This window comes from Pipistrellus hanaki, assembly GCF_964339955.1.
Source record: "Pipistrellus hanaki genome assembly, chromosome: 8".
Taxonomy (NCBI): Eukaryota; Metazoa; Chordata; class Mammalia; order Chiroptera; family Vespertilionidae; genus Pipistrellus; species Pipistrellus hanaki.
Genome location: NC_140510.1, coordinates 50,915,654 through 50,933,367, shown reverse-complemented (window position 1 = coordinate 50,933,367; position 17,714 = coordinate 50,915,654). Strand labels below are relative to the sequence as shown.

Here is a 17,714-nt window from a genome sequence, read left to right as displayed (position 1 = left end):
AATATGAGGGACATGATAGACAGGTTTTTTTAAAAAGATATTTCAGTGTTTTAAATAGAATATTGGGCCAAATAAGGTACAGTTATAGAGCAGAAAGACCACTTATTATATTTCCCATTCATTGTATTTTCTGTTCAGTCTTTTTTTTTTTTTTAGGAGTGTTTTGGAAATGTCATCTTTTCAGATATGAATTGATGGTCATTTTAGCAGGTAGTTCATTTCCTTATCGAATAAATAAATTGTTAGTATATACTTAGTTAATAAATAGACATTTTTAGAGAAAAGAGAAGCTCCCCTGGGATCTGATTGTGTTTAATCTTTGTAGAGTGGAAGTGTCTGCCTGGATCCCAAAAGGAGTTCGAGGCAGCATATTTAGTTTCTGTGGCTTAACTCCACTTATTGTTGAATGTTTAACTTCATGCTTGTCTCTAAGAACTAGTCTAAAGAAGCTGCATTGGAGCCAGAGGATAAAATAAAGCCCTCTGTGACAAGTACTTCTCTGTGTTTCTTTTATTCTATTGTTTATTTTAAATTAGCTCCCATTGGTACCTAAATAGTAAAATATGCTAAGCTCCTTATCCTAGAGATAACAGTAAGTTGCTATTTAAAGTTGACAGATATTATACAGTTTGCTGTCATTAAACTAACAAAAAATGTAATCTAATGTTCTGTATCTTACTATTTTTATTTTTTTTTTAATGGAAAAAAGAATCACATGAAGTCTCAACTTCCCTGTCATCACACCTCCCTATTTTTCTTGTTCTACCTCTAACCCCCTTGTTTGCTGACTCTGAAGAGGTACCGTTTCCCCAGTCTGAGGTTGAGATCTCATCTTGTTTCTTCTATAAGTTATTTCCTTCTTTTCTGTTTTTAGTTTTTTAATATGGCATTTGGTACATACTATTTAAAAATGTATATAAGAATCTTAATAATAAAACAAACACTTGAGTACCTACCACATAACCTAAGAACTCAAATATCTAAAATTTAAAATAAATCTGAGTGCCCCTCTCTGATCCCACTCACCTATCCCCATCCCTGAACACCTATTATTTGTGTTTTTTCATCTTCTGTTTAGGTTTTCTTTTTGTATGTGTGTATTAAAAACATAAATGTGAAAGAAAATCTTTAGAAGAAAGTAGAGAATGTTTATCTTTTATATTTATATCTAGAGAGTTATTTATGGATATTTATTCTAAAAATAATATGTTTAGTATTATTTGTTTTTTTGAGTTTTATAAATAGGGTATCATGATTTTAGTCTTGACTGACTTGCTTTTTCTCACTCTTCATTGCCTGTCTAAGAGTTATGCATATTCTTGCATTAGATGCAGTTGATGCATGCTCACTGCTGAATGTGTTTCCATTGTGTGAATAAAAACAATATACTTGTTCTGTAGATGGGTATTTGGGTTGTTTCCATTCTTTCACCATTATAAATGATGCTCTATAAACATACGCAGGTATATGTCTCCTGATAAACTTGTATAAAGTTTTTGTTTGCAGAATATCCAGGCATAAGTTATAGAAATGTTTACGATTTCAAGATAATGCCAAATTGTTTTTCCAAAGAGGCATTTTAATTTGTATATCCACTTGTGGTGTCTAAGAGTTTCTGCTGCTCTATGCCTTGTTACCACTTGATATTGGCTAACGAAAATATTTAAATCATATGGTCTTTTCTCAAGTTATCCTTGGGTATCTGTTAGTTTAGTCTCAAAATAAGTTGAGGGTTTTCCTTTATTTTTATTATCTGATGAAAGCATTTAATTAAGAAATGGCCTGTTCTTTGAGTTTTTTTAAATTTAAATGAAGCTTCTTAGACTGTGAAGCTAAGCAAATAGCTTATAGGTCATCAGGACAAATGTGCTGATTTTACAGGAGGAGACCACTGAGGGAGGCTTCCAGACTTCACAGGACTTAACTAGAAATCTCAGGGCTAGTACAGAGCAGGGCCAGAATTGAAGCTGGTTCGAGGTCTGGTGTACTTGCAGCATCACACACAAACTTTCACAACATAGTTAGTTAATAAAATACTTCTTAGCTACTGAAAATTTATTTGATTTTTAAAACTCACTTGTAAACTGGGTAGGCCTGGTATTTTCTTTCTGGGAAGATTGTTTTAAAAGAAAGATTAACACAAATAATTATTTTTGTTTTTAAGTAAATAATGAACTCTCTGTATTCCTGTGTCTAGTTTCAACAACGATCAATCCATGGTTCTTCCTGCATCATCCTTACCCTCAGCCACTTTGCTCAGGGAAAACTGAGGGTATTATAATTAATGAAATTGAAGATATTTCAATTAATTTATAAATAAATCTTTTATTGTGTGTCTCTAAAACATAAAGACTATAAAAACTATAACCCAATACCCATTATCATGCCTTAAAAAAAAATCCTTTAATATCTAAGAGTCAATTGGTTTCAAATTTGTCATTATTTGGTAAATGTTATAAAAAGATTTGGTTCTATACAGAATATTATTTATAATTAAAAAATACATTTTATTGACTTTTTACAGAGAGGAAGAGAGAGGGATAGAGAGTTAGAAACATCGATGAGAGAGAATCATCGATCAGCTGCCTCCTGCACTCCCCCCACTGGGGATGCGCCCGTAACCAGCTTACATGCCCTTGACCGGTATCGAATTCGGGATCCTACAGTCCGCAGGCTGACGCTCTATCCACTGAGCCAAACCGGTTTCGGCGAATATTATTTATAATTACTATATTTTGAAATTTATGTATAAATTAAGGTATACATTGGTTTATTTGTAACAGGAATTAAACAATGTCCATAAGTTGTGATTGGTTGAGATGCCTTTCCAAGTGGATAAGTTTTTTTAATTTTGTTAATTTCTGATTTGATTGAGTCCTACCTTAATTTCATTGCAGTTTTTTTTTTTAATGTACCTAGGCTTTCTTTATGGTGTGATATACAGTCATTTTAAAAAAATATTTTATGATTGTTTTAAAGGAATACATAATTCTCTTATTTGTTGTGGGATTTTGTATTTCTCTTTCTATTTTCTTATCATTTTTTTCCCCCCCTTGAAGTGAACAGGTTGTTTGTCCTATGGAGTTTTTCATTGCCAGGAGTATCTCTGTGGTGTAGTTAACATATTCTTTTGCCTTCTCAAATCTTTGTATTTCCATAAATTGACAGTTGGATTTAGACAATTGATTAGATTCAGAATTCATTTCCTTTTCCAAGGCTGTTCATTGATCATGAGTCTCATAATAGTTATCTTTTTTTTTTTTTTTTTTGATGTTAGCGACCATTGATGTTCAGTGCCTAGATCCCTTAATTTATTAAAGATTTAAAAAGATGATGTTCTAGTTCTATTATTATTTCTTTATTTACTAGCTAGAATACTTCTATAATGAGAAACTGAACCTCATTTATTATTTACGCAGTGGTATTGTTGCTATATAAAAGGTTAGATACTTTTCCCCCCTTTATATCCTGATTTTATAAGTATGATCTCATTGAGTTAAACATACTGACATTTTAAAATACCACGTTTATTATTCTTATTGTTATGCAAATTATTGTATCTTGACCAGTGGAAACCTTTTCAGGACTTTTTGGCACAACCCTAGTAGTCTTTGATAACCTCTATATCTGGATGAGACATCCCAAGCTCAGCATGTGTATTTCCAGATCTGGCATTTCTCCAAGCAAGGAGAGTTGATTCTTTAAAGTGGGGAATGGTATTTGGAGTCATTTGGATGCTAGGAGTGTGTATGTTTACAGAATTGGTCATCATTTCTAACCTGTCAGTGGACAGAATTAGAAAATTTGTGTATGTAAGTGTATGTTTTTATTTAAGATCAAGTATGTCATGAGTTTAAACAGATGTTTCCAATTCAAATTGAAGACTATAAGGGCAACTTTTCTCTCTCACATCTTCCTTCCCAAGAATTCCATTTTGTTAAGGACAACAGGGATCTGTGACCCCTGTCCCTTTTTTTTTTTTTTTTTTTTAGACTAGTTGGTTTCTCTGTGCCTTCTGAGGAGTTACAGAAAAGCCATAATTTTATAGATTATCTGGCTGAGAATGGTATTCCCTCCAGCTTGACACATTGTTTTTATTTTCTTCTTATCAAGTCTTTTTTGTGTGTGTAAATTTAAATTCATGTCTTAATGTCTTATTTTTGCTTCAGTACTACCATTTCAATACCTTTCTCCCATGTATTTTTTTTATTCATGTGTATATTCACTGAAAGTTTATTTAGTTCTACAGTGGTCTCTTAGATGATTCCATAATTTCTATTTGAAATCTTTTAAAGTTTAGCGTGAAAAGATTACCTTTTTAACATGATTTTCAAGTTTATGAACTCTCTGATTGCTCTACATTTTAGTTCTGATTTTCAAACTAAATATTAGTATATCCCAAGTTTTACTCTACCATTACAGGGACATGTTTTGTTAATATATAATCAAAAGAATGTTAGAGAAACTTTGTATAATTTTTATATTCATCAAGTTTGATTTTTCTTATTAGCTTTTCACAAATTATAATGAAATGATAGACTTGTTAATTCTTTATTACAGAGTATAAGCCAAGAATACAATAAAGTGTGTAATTTTTGATTGCCAGATTTATTATTCATTTGTGCTTATCATTTTAGTGTGCTTAGCTAAGTTTAAGGCCACATGAAAATTCTTTGCTGAAAATATTTAGTAAAGGAGCTGATTTTTATCACAAAGAAATTATTAATATTGATAAAATTTGAAAATATTTAAACCAAGCTGCTCTAGTGTCCCTTGCTCTTTTAAAATATGATACTATAAACAGTTAATGATCGCATATTTCTTAGTAATGTCCACAATTTATTGAATTGATTTTAAATGTTGTTGTATTAAATAACTGATATATCATATTGGAAACAATATTGCATAGTTTATCCTAATTTTACTTCCTCATTACTTTCATGGCCATAAAAAGTGGCTTACTAAATGTTTCTTTTCTTTTTACCTTTATAGGTTATTTTAGTGTCTGCTAATAAATTGACTCGTTATATAGAACCATGTCAGTTAACGGAAGATTTTGGTGGAAGTCTCACTTACGATCACATGGACTGGTTAAATAAGAGGCTGGTTGGTATATTACAATGAGATAAAATGTTAATACATGTAAATAAGATATATTTTGATAACTTCACTGTTTTCATCAACTAAAATATAATTAATTAAAATGTAGATTGTTTTCCCTTTTATAAAAATGAAGAAATATAATGTATATCACATGATAGTATAGTATTTGTAGGCAAATACTTTGGAGTCAGATTCACAAATGTTAGCTATTATTGTTGTCATTGGTAGCAGTATTGCTAGTTAAAGTTGTAAATCTTCTAAGTAGAACAGAAGTAGCATAATTTCTTGGGAAGTAATCTAGTTATATACCTTTCTCAGAGAAAATATTTAAACATCAATTTGAATTGGATAGCAATTTGACAAGTTGTGGTCTGATTCTGAAAATGTATCTTCTTTGCCAGATTTCTGAAATCTGGTACTCTGTGTAATATAGCATTATTTAACCAAACTGTGGGGGACTAAAATAATAAATATATTAACTCTGTTTAGATTATATGCTAATTTTATTAAAAATAATGAACTTTTGGATATTTCGGAATGGAAAACCAATTCTATTTCCATCATATTTAAACAATGTTTTCAGACAAGTCTACTTTATGTTAATTGGACTTGCCCAAATCCCTTCTAAGAAATATTTTAAGAACTCATGTTAAAATTGTAACTAATTTATTTTTATGCTGTATGCTTGTATGTAAAATTCTTTAACCATTACATGCAACCAGTAAGGATTGATAATAGAATAACAAAGAAATGTTCCATAACTGGAAGTAGAGAATTAAAACTTTTCTAAATAATATTCATGCAGTTAAAGCTATTATGGATGCAGATGTTTCTCAAGGAAATGTAGGAATACAGATAAACTTGCTGATTGAAGAATGAAAATAATTTCTTAATGTATTTAAGTTTTAAGAATTTCTTATCCATTAAAACTATTCATTTTTTCAGGGAGTGGTTGAGTCTTCTCTCCTGTACACTGTTGTGCTCTGATGGTTGAATTGTACTACGTGACATCCAGAGGGGGAAGGAGAAACCTTTCTGGCTAATTCTCTTGCTCTTAACTGAAAATCCTTTAGTACATACTAACTTTTAATTAGAATAATACTAACATATTATTCTTAATATGTTAATAACATTTCATATTGTAGGTTTTTGAGAAGTTTACAAAGGAATCTACATCATTATTAGATGAACTTGCTTTGATTAACAATGGAAGTGATAAAGGAAATCAAGAGAAAGAAAGGTAGGTGGCCAGAGTCATGAAATTATACCCTTGCAAAGCTATGATTAACCTGATAAAAGAAACTGTATTGTCAATGCAAGCTAAAAGAACTAAGGTAAGCAAGTCTCCATTCAATAAAAGTTGCATACAAAAGTTGAATTAAGTTTATTTTTTTTTTAATTTTTGAGAAATTACTTTATATGCAAATTTTACTGATTTGAATAGAAGTTTCTTTACAAAAGATTTTATTTGATGAATAGTAACAGTTTTACTTTTTTCTGACACAGTGTAAAATATTCATTGGCAAGGAAATGTTTTCCAAATGAAACAATTTTTTACCTTTTTAGAATTCTACTTTGCTTATAAAGAATATGGAAAAGGTTGCAGCTTGAAATAAATGTAATGTGACCTTATTTAAATACATTAGCACTTACATGCCTGGCTTATAGAACTCCCATAACCTTATAAAGTATGTGATACTCATGAGTTCAACTTGGAGAATTTAGTATTTTATGACACTAGATAAAGTAATTGTTCAGTTGTATTATTTAAATGTATTACTTAGATAAATCATTTTAATGGGTTTCCATTGAGCTTGGGAACCTTTGCAGTTTTCATTTTTCTGTTGGTAGACCAAGTCACTCTCCCAAGGTAAAAAGCATTTCAGGATGCAAATGAACTCTTTCTGATCTCTCAATAACAAAGTAGTCACTAGAACAGTAATTTTTCATTAGGAAATTTGAAAGAATCAGTACTTTGTCTCTTTTGAATCTAGCCTTACAAATACAATAGAACCTATAAAAAAATCATCTTGATATTCTGTGAATTCAAATATAGTTACATACCAATCAACTGAAATGAAAAGAGGGATATGAGAGGGTCATTGTATAACACCAATTCTTAATTAAAACAAAGTAAAAATGTGAAAACAAATGGTTTAAATGTAAATGTCATTAAGGTTAAACATTTAGGAACATTACTATCCTATTGGTGCATTATAGAAATGTAAAATGTAAATATGTGTCTGTATATATATGCTATGGCTCAGGTATTGAAAACCTCACACAAGTTATTTGATAAAAATTAGCCAAACTTCTATCTCTCAATAGTATAGCAGAGTAAGTTTGATGTTTCTTAAAGTCCTGTGTCTCAGCATGCCAAAAGAGTGCCTATAGAAATGAGTTTATAGTCAGAAGGTTTAATGCTGAGAAAGCATTGCAGTAAAAACAAAAACAAAGTGTTTCTCTTGAACTTCTTGTGTTTATGTTCAAGTGTCACCCTTTTTTCCCCCATCTAATAATATCTTGTTCAATTTGGAAATTATTTTGGGAAATGTTGATTCGCATTAATATATAAATGTGTTATATAAATCTAGAGGGCCAGAGCATGGCATTTGTGCACTGAGGGAGGACAGCCTGCGCCCTCTCACAGTCCAGGAGTCCTCGGGGGATGTCCACTTGACGGCTTAGCCAGACACCCCCAAGGGCTCCTTAGCACTGCTGCTGAAGCGGGAGAGGCTCCTGCCACCGCTCTTAAACTCACCAGCCATGAGCCTGGCTTCTGGCTGAGCAGCACTCCCCCTGTGGGCATTGAGCATCTGTCCCCTGGTGGTCAGTGCGCATCATAGAGACTGGTCATTTGGCCATTCGGTCTATTTGCATATTAGGGTTTTATTATATAGGATGTTATATTTGTCAGTCTCTCCTAAAGCAACTCAAAGTGTATTGCTTAGTCACCAAAATCCCAGATAGTAAAGTCCTCCCCTTACAAACTTTTATCACCTTTATGTCAGCCCTCAGAAGGCATTGAGCCAAATAAGGTCCAAATGCCTGGATCAGTTGACAAAAGTGAGAGATTTAGAGCAAGACTTCCTGGTTACAGCAGCAGGGTCCAAGGCTTTGCTTTGTCATTACACAATCTTTCACTTATCTTCTACTTCCCAAGTGTGTTTATAAAGTCCATGGTCCACCTCATGAAGCATAATTAGTACAGGGAAGAGAGTACAATTGCAAGGGACACACACACACCCACAAATATGAGAATATTTGCAGTTCTCCGAGGTTGCTGTGGGCAAGTAAACTTTTGATTGTTGGCAGATGACTACATTGGGTTTTTTAATGTTAACATTTCTGGGTTATTACATAATTAGCAATTTCATTTTGAAACAAATATCCAGTGAAAACTACTAAAATGGATTTCTTTGATATATTTGAAATAGCATCATAATCCTATATAATAAAAGGCTAATATGCAAATCAACCGAATGGTGGAATGACCAGTTGCTATGACACACACTGACCACCAGGGGCAGATGCTCAATGCAGGAGCTTCCCCTTGGTGGTAAGTGCGCTCCAGGAGGAGCACCACTCAGCCAGAAGCTGGACTCATGGCTGCGGCAGTGGCAGGAGCCTCTCCCACCTCCGCTGCAGTGCTAAGGATGTCCGACTGACAGCTTAGGCTTCCTCCCCTAAGGCAGAAGTTGGACATCTCCCATGGGCTCTGGGCTGCGAGAGGGCACAGGCTGGGCTGAGGGACCCCCCTCAAGCCCACGAATTTTGTGCACCAGGCCTCTAGTTAATAATAATAAACTATTTTTCTCAGTAGCATATTTTGTGATTTATCACATAGATATTTTTGCGGGGATGAGTATTTAGTTAACTCTAATGGGTTTCCTAATGCTTTAGAGAAATAAAATGTAGAACAGTATTCCTTAGATTTTCATACTTTAGCTGTTCTGTTTTAATATGTATATATGAAGGATTTTCTTTAATTATATGGGTAGAAATACAGCTTAAAAAAAAAAAAATTACTCTTTTGGTGCTTGCCAGGTCTGTGGATTTAAATTTCCTTCCATCAGTTGATCCTGAAACAGTTCTTCAGACAGGTAAGATGAAAAAACATACTGATCAATAATCATAATCCAATAAACTAATCATATATTGATTGAGTCATGAAATAAACATTGGTTGAGCATGTGTAGCTGGTCCTTGAATAACATAATTTTGTTATAATGTTAGGAGATGCTGTAGGAACCTAGCTCTTATTTATGTCAATTAACCTATGGTAAAATTGGTTTGTTATATAGTGTTTTGATTAAGTTGGAGAACTATTGATGATTTAAGTGATGAATTACTCTGTATTATGTGGTAGAAACTTACAGGGAAATTTTTCAAACTGATAATTTGATTTAACCGAGCTGTTAATGTACTCCATAATATTGAAAGTATTAATAAAGATAAATTGTTAAATTAACTCTCCCTTGAAATACTTGGGTTTATTTTCTTATCTGTAAAGTGGAGATAAAAATTTCTATTATATGGGGTTGCTATGAGGATTATTAAAAACTTACTCTAACACTGTAATTATTTGTGGGTGGTTGTTTTTTTTATTTTTTTATTTTTTTTATTATTTCATCCTTCTAACAATCCCTTGAGATAATTAGGATTATTTTCTCTATTTTGTACTTAAGGAAGACAAGGCTTAGGGATATTAAAAAACTTGCTCAAGATCAAGTAACTATTAAGCTTTATTACCATAGCACTAAAAATAGGACTAAATCCAGCACCACTGCTATACTGTTTTAAAGTCATCTACGTAAAAAACACTTGGCACCTTGTAATGGTCTTGAACATAGTGTGTGTTCATTGTTGCATGGTATGTACTGTATATGTAAATTCATAAAAGCTATTATGATCAGAATATATTTATCTTTTTACTTTGACAATTCCTTTAATATTTTCCATTTCTGTTAGAGAAGCAGCACCACATAATGATTTCAAAGGCAATACTTGGAAACCAAACTGCTCAAGTCTCAACTCTAATCTTACTAGCTGTATAACCTACATAATAAGTTACTTAACTTTTTCATGCCTCAGTTTCTCATCTTAACATTGGGATGATAACAGTACCTACACTTGACTGGGTGTGTGTGGTAAAGGATAAATAAGATAACATGTAAAGTGCTATGAGAACAGTGCCTTTAAAAAAAAATATATATATATTTTATTGATATTTCACAGAGAGGAAGGGAGAGAGATAGAGAGCTAGAAACGTCAATGAGAGAGAAACATCGACCAGCTGCCTCTTGCACACCCCCCACCGGGGATGCGCCTGCAACCAATGTACATGCCCTTGACCGGAATCGAACCTGGGACCCTTCAGTCTACAGACTGAGGCTCTACCACTGAGCCAAACCGGTTTCGGTGAGAACAGTGCCTTTTTACAAGGCAGAATTAGAATTATGATCTATTATTAGAAAATACATTAGAAATAAAATCAAGGTATTATTATTTAAAAGAACTTCAGTATGTTCTAGAATCTGAGAAACAACTAGAGATAAATTTAGGCTGGAATACAGCGTTGCTCTAGATTTGAAACAATTCCTTGTTTATGTGCCACTAAGTCCTTTATTATATGCTGTTTACTTTTAAAACAGGGAGAGTATAAAATAGAGAAGTTTGGAACAATCTTGGATATTTTTTTAGAAATTGTGAATACCTCCAAATTAAATTAGAAGTTTTGTTTCTATATATTAAAAGCCATTTAAATTTAGGACATGTTCCTGAATAAAGGTGAAAACAAAAGAATTTAAATATCTGCATTTTTTTTTTTTTTTGATCACTAAATAATAGTTGAAATACCGTGTTTCCCCGAAAATAAGACATCCTCCGAAAATAAGACCTAGCGCAACTTTGGAAGAAAAAATTAATACGGGGAAACAGGGTAGTAGTACCCTGGAAAAACAATTTGTTAATTTATTTACCTTTGAAATTGTTAGGATACTTACAGCTTTACACGTTGCATATTCTGCATTTCTAATTTCTCAGGAATGAGCAGATTTTCTTTATTAGACTGGATATTCTTTGGCTTCTCATGATTCCCACTAATATATTGTGGGGAATCCCATAAGTAAAAGTTGTTTATATATTATTTTCTACCAATAATAAGGACTAGCTATCTTTATTGCAATCGTACATTTGTTACAACATCAACTTTTCTTTTAGGAGCTATAATTAAGGGTATGGATTAATACTAAAATCATACAACATAGTACTTAGTATTGATTAGTACCATCAGACAGAAATTCCAGAGTGTAATTGTACTCACAGGAAAAGAGAATTGGTTAGTACAGTATTCTGAGCAATGAATCCATCAATAAGATGAATATGATAAATATAGATTAAATATGTAAATATACCATAAAATTACTATACAGTATTGCATATTTAGAATATATATTCATGATATATGAAATAGCATATAAATATACTATGTTGTATATATTATACGTACATATATGCAGTTTTCTGTTTCTATATAAATTTTAAAATTCCATGTGAGTACTTAAGACCTGTTAGGTAGATAGACATAAGGTTGATAGGCTCTAAAAATATGGGACTAGAATTGAGAGAATTGTATTTCTTTATGGATATTAATTATAAGTATCTTTTATCCATAAAGGGCATGAATTGTTATCCGAATTGCAGCAGCGTCGGTTTAATGGCTCAGATGGAGGAGTGTCATGGTCTCCTATGGATGATGAACTGCTCGCACAGCCACAGGTTATGAAGTTATTAGATTCCCTGAGAGAGCAATATACCCGCTACCAGGAAGTTTGTAGACAACGTAGTAAGCGTACACAATTGGAAGAGATTCAACAGAAGGTGATGCAGGTAGGTGCCTGATTTGAATATATTTAACTCTTTTTATTTATCAGTGTTGTGTTTTTTTAAACATAATTTCTACTTTGTGACTGATTTTATGCCAGGCATTATTATACTGTATGGAGAACCTTAGACATCAAATCAAACTTAGCTTTCAAATTATGTATATTTTGCTGAAACTGGTTTGGCTCAGTGGATAGTGCATCAGCCTGCAGATTGAAGGGTCCCAGGTTCGATTCCAGTCAAGGGCATGTACCCTGGTTGCAGGCACATCCCCATTAGGGGTGTGCAGGAGGCAGCTGATCAATGTTTCTCTCTCATCAATGTTTCTAACTGTCTATCCCTCTCCCTTACTCACTGTAAAAAGTCAATAAAATATATTTTTTAAAAAATAATGTAGCCAAAGCCGGTTTGGCTCAGTGGATAGAGTGTCGGCCTGTGGACTGAGGTGCCCTGGGTTCGATTCTGATCAGGGGCATGTGCTTTGGTTGTGGGCACATCCCCAGTGAGGGGTGTGCGGGAGGCAGCTGATTGATGTCTCTCATCGATGTTTCTAACTCTCTATCCCTCTCTCTTCCTCTCTGTAAAAAAAATCAATAAAATATATATATTTAAAAAATAATGTATATTTTTACAAATAGTATTTATATTAAGAATATATTTTTTCTACAGTGATGGCATTGAGCATTCAGTTCATGCTATCAAAATGAACTTCAAAAATAACTAGGTGGAAACATCTGTGGTCTCTGCATTCTTATAATCTAGAGGCCCGGTGCATGAAATTTGTGTGCGCGTGTGTGTGCACGCGAATGTGTGTGTCCCTCAGTCCAGCCTGCAACCTCTCCAATCTGGGACCCCTCAAGGGATGTCCAACTGCCCGTTTAGGCCCAATCCCACCTGGCAGTCAGACATCTCTCTCACAATCCAGGATTGCTGGCTCCAAACTGCTCGCCTGCCTGCCTGCCTGATTGCCCCTTACCACCTCTGCTTGCCAGCCTGATCATCCCCTAACTGCTCCCCTACTAGCCTGATTGCCCTAACTACCCTTCCCTGAAGGCCTGGTCATCCCTAACTATCCTCCCCTGCCAGCCTGGTCACCCCTAACTGTCCTCCCCTGCAGGCTTGGTCGCCCCCAACTACCCTCCCCTGCAGGCCTGGCTGCCCCTAACTGCCCTCCCCTACAGGTCATCGCCCCCAACTGCCCTCCCCTGCTGGTCCAGTCAGACCTAACTTCCCTCCCTTGGCAGCCTGGTTGCCCTAACTGCCCTCCCCTGTCGGCATGATTGCCCCTAACAGCCCTCCCCTGCCGGCCAGGTCACCCCCATCTGCCCTCTCCTGCCAGTCTGGTCAACCCTAACTGCCCTTTCCTACTGGCTTGATTGCCCCTAATTCCTCTCCCCTGCAGGCCTGGTCCCCCTCAGCTGCCTTCCCCTGCAGGCTTGGTCCCTCCCAACTACCCTTCCCTGCTGGCCTGATTGCCCACAACTGCCCTCCCCTGCCAGCCATCTTGTGGTGGCCATCTTGTGTCCACATGGAGTGGTGATCTTTGACCACACGGGGGCAGCCATCTTGTGTCGGAGTGACAGTCAATTTGCATATTACATCTTCATTAGATAGGATAACATATTATTGATATTTGATTTCTTTTTAATAATTTGTTAGTGTTTCGTTAATTTGAGCATTTAGTTTCTCTATCCGAGTGAAGTGATAAAATGTAATATAAACAATTATAATATTAAATTTTATTATATGAAACTGATAGAAATTTTTAAGTGTATTTAATATTTATAACTTTTTAGTTCCTTTTATAATTAAAAAATCAATGCCAAGGAAGACATTTCTGTTATTTAAATTACATTCTGAATTTTCATGTTGAATTATTAAGAGATAAATCTTAAAATATTTTACTTAAACATTCAGATTAGAAATGTTTTTTTATTACATTTACTAGGTAATTATTTATGAAGTGCTTATTATATAGGATATAAAGGTACACTTGCCTTTTGCTGTCATTAAACTTAAGGGGATAGAATGTTAAATGTCACTGGGGCATGACTGATGTGCTATGGGTATGTATAGGAGGGATGATTCCTCTGGTTGCAGGTAATCTAGGAACATTTAGTGGAGTAGGTGGAATTTGAGCTTGTCCTCCAAGCATGTGTGGACATCTTTTAAACTAGGCATCTCCTTTTGGTTTAAAAGAATTTGGCATTTTGTGAAGGATAAAGAACAGCATGAATAAATAATAGCAGCATGAAAGTCCAAGCTTTATTGAAGAAAAAGGAAGCAGTAAAGCACTGTGGGAAATTTTTGGCTTTTGAATCATAGAGCAAAATAGTTCAGAGAGCATATTCTGAATCCCAATTCTTATATTTTTTTTTGGTGTGTGATCATGGCTATATTATTTAGCCACCTGCAACTTCATTTAACTTCCTTTTTTTCCTTTCTCTATTTTTCTCCCATAGTTTTTTCATTACTGAAACAGGAATAATAAGTCCACTTTTGAAGTGTTTGCTGAAAGAACCCAGTACTCGATTAGTGGCAGCTTTTGTATATATTTCCATTGAATTAGACTCTAGTCTAGAAGTACACTTTAGTTGTTGGCATACTTTTTCTGTAAAACAAATAGTGAATGTTTTGGCTTTGTTATGGCTATTTAACCTGCCCTTGTAATCCATAAGCATTATGTAAATGAATGTGTATGTCTGTGCTCCAGTGAAGTTTTATTTACAAAAACAGTGGTAGGCCACAATTGGAAGGCAGTTGTTGACCTCTGACCAGATTATCAGGATGTCATGGGTACAAAGCTTGAAATGAAGGAAGGAGCTGGGTCATGGAAGATCTTGATTTCTAGGTGAAAAGATTTAGGTTTCATCTCATGATAACCAAACCAAAGATTGCTGAACATAAGTTAATTATACTATTATATAACTTTTTCTGTGTAATATATTTGTAAGTTAAAGATAGCTTGTATTAAACACAGTAAACATTAGCCAAGTAGCTTGAGAGTAACATAGTCCCCTATGTCTGTGAGGGGTATAATATTAAAACCCCCATTGGATCCCTGAAATCATGAAGAATACCTAAATCTGTATATGCTATGTTTTTTCTCTATATGTACATATATTTTCACTTAAAGGAACACTTTATGGCTTCTTTTTGGCCTATCCAAATAGCCAGCACTACTACTCTTGCAATTTGTGGCCACTGTTAAGTAAAATAAGGGTTACTTGGACACAGCACTATGATACTGTGATAGCCTGACAACTGAGAAGAAGGCTAAGTGATTAATGATAGATAGCATATCTAGTATGGATATGTTGAATAGAGGAGTGATTCACTTCCTGACTGGGACAGTGCAGATTTTATCACGTTACTCAGAACAGCATGCAATTTAAGCTTATGAATTGTTTATTTCTGAAATGATTTCATTTAAATGATGGGACTACATTAAGGGGTTATCTTGGAATACTGTAATGATGGAATAACAGTGGCTTACAAGTCACCCAGGTAATCTGGGTTCACCCTTTCCTACTACTTTCAAGTTGGGAATGAACTGTTACCACTCAATGCTGTAGCTTCCTTCTTAGTAAACTGAGCATAACAATAATAGTAATAATATGACACACTTAGTACAGTGTCACAAGGATTAAAGAAGTTAATTGTAATAATAAAATGTGTAGTGTTTGGCACATAATGAGTTTTCTATTAATATCAATTATTTGCTCACTCATTCAAATGTGGATGTTTATATTAGTGTGACACTGTGGTGGTGGAATACAATGGTGAGTAAAATAGACAAAGATCCCACCTTTACAGAGCCTAATCCTATATAATAAGAGCATAATATGCAAATCAACAGTTACCATGACGCACACTGACCACTAGGAAGCAGATGCTCAATGCAGGAGCTGCTCCCTGGTGATCAGTGCAGACCCCCCCCCCCCCCCCCCCTTAGTACATGAATCTCTTGCACCAGGCCTCTAGTTAGACACAAACAGTCGTAAAATTGCAACTATAAAGGAGAGTGGTGGGAGTAAGGGTGAGAAAGAACATATCAAAGATGAATCATTTTTATGGCTTGCAAAACTTAATGGATGGTAGTGGTGTCCAATTATGTTTAGATTTAAGTGTAGGTGGAAAAGGGTCTAGAGAATCACGATATTGGGTTTAGATATGTTAAATTTGAGGTGACTTTGAGACATCTAAGCAAAATGTAGAAGGGTATTCCTAAACAGATCCAGAAATCAGAGAAGTTTGGGCTGGTGACATATTTGTTTGTTATTTGTATTGATATATGAATGATAATCAAAGGCAAGGATATGGATGAGAATTGCCCAAGTAAAGAGCTGAGAGAACATGAGAAGTGGGCTTGTTAACTAAGCTAAGAGAAACTCCAGCATGCAATGAGAAGGCAATAAATGATTGGCCAGAGATAAAGAAGAGAAGGGTTCAGAGGAAGCCAAGAGAAAGCACTTCAGGAAAGGATTTGGGAACCCTGACAAATGCTGCTGAAAGACTAAAAAAGAGTAAGACTTCACATGTTGGTTAGAATGTACAAGATGGAGATAATTGGTGAACACAGGGCATGAATGGCATGGCCAGAAGCACATTGACATGAACTCTGGAATGAGCAAGGTGTGATGACACTTGAGTACAGATGACTCTGGGAATTTTGTGTTTGAAGAAAAGATGAGCAATAGCAGTTCCTTAAGTGGTAGAAAAGAGGTTGCATTAGCTTACGAGGGCTGCTGCAATGAAGTGCTGCATACTGGGCACTTACGAAACAAAAACATGTTCTCACAGTTCTGGAGGCTAACAGTCCAAGATCCAGGTGTTAGCAGGGTTGATTCCTTCTGAAGACAGTGAGAGAAGGATCTGTTCTAGGTCTCCCTTGGCTTGTCGATGACCATCTTCTCCCCGTAACTTCAAATCATTTTCCTCTTTATCTGTATCCACATTTCCTCTCCTTTTAAAGACACCTGTCATTAGATTACAACCCATCCTAATAACCTCATTTTAACTTAATTGTTTCTTTAAAGGCCCTATCTTTAAATAAATAGGGATACATCTGAATGACTGAGGGTTAGAACCATACAGATTTTTTTTTTTTTTTTTTTGGTGGGGGAGGGAGGAGGGCACAATTCAGCTAAATAGAGGTCGTGTAGTGGTTTTTTTTTTTTGTTTGTTTTGTTTTTAAATTAATACTATAGAAACTGTAAGACGTTTAAAGCCTACTGGGATTTATCAATTTGGAGAGAGGAGTTGAATATACAAAAGAGAAAAAATAATTAATAGTATCAAGTTCCTGACAAGATGGAAGTGAATGAACTCGAAAACAGTTGAAGAGATTAGCTTTAGAATAAAGAGGCAGAACTTCCCCATTGTAATAGGAGGGATGATGAGTGGGATGAATCTGGAGGTGCTTTCATGTATAAGAAGCATCAGGAAGATGGAGTTCTTGTGTGACGTGTTCTCTTTTTTTGTAAAGTAAGAGACAAAGATCATCTGCCTAGCGGTGTAGGTTGCAGGCAGGGTAGTGGGGGTGTTGAAGAGGAATAGAGCTTTAAATGAAGTGAAGATGATTCAGAAATTTTTTTGTGGGGATTGGAAGAGTAAAATTACTCCAGAAGTGTGGTTCTATTTTCAGATAGTGTTAATATTGAATTTATGGGGGACTGTTTCTGGCCTGCTGTATGACCCTACCTTTGTGTGGCTGGCTACTGAGA

At 34.7% G+C, this 17,714-nt stretch overlaps 1 protein-coding gene across 3 annotated transcripts in view; it reads left to right on the top strand.

Moving 5' to 3' along the window:
- SESTD1 (SEC14 and spectrin domain containing 1) overlaps nucleotides 1–17,714 on the top strand; it is a 96,094-nt gene that overhangs the window by 54,494 nt on the left and 23,886 nt on the right. For all 3 annotated transcript variants that reach the window (XM_084892593.1, XM_084892594.1, XM_084892595.1), the window contains 4 exons: nucleotides 4,993–5,106; nucleotides 6,249–6,343; nucleotides 9,151–9,206; nucleotides 11,783–11,994. In XM_084892593.1, coding sequence (XP_084748719.1) covers nucleotides 4,993–5,106; nucleotides 6,249–6,343; nucleotides 9,151–9,206; nucleotides 11,783–11,994 — 477 coding nt within the window. The remainder of the gene's footprint in view (nucleotides 1–4,992; nucleotides 5,107–6,248; nucleotides 6,344–9,150; nucleotides 9,207–11,782; nucleotides 11,995–17,714) is intronic.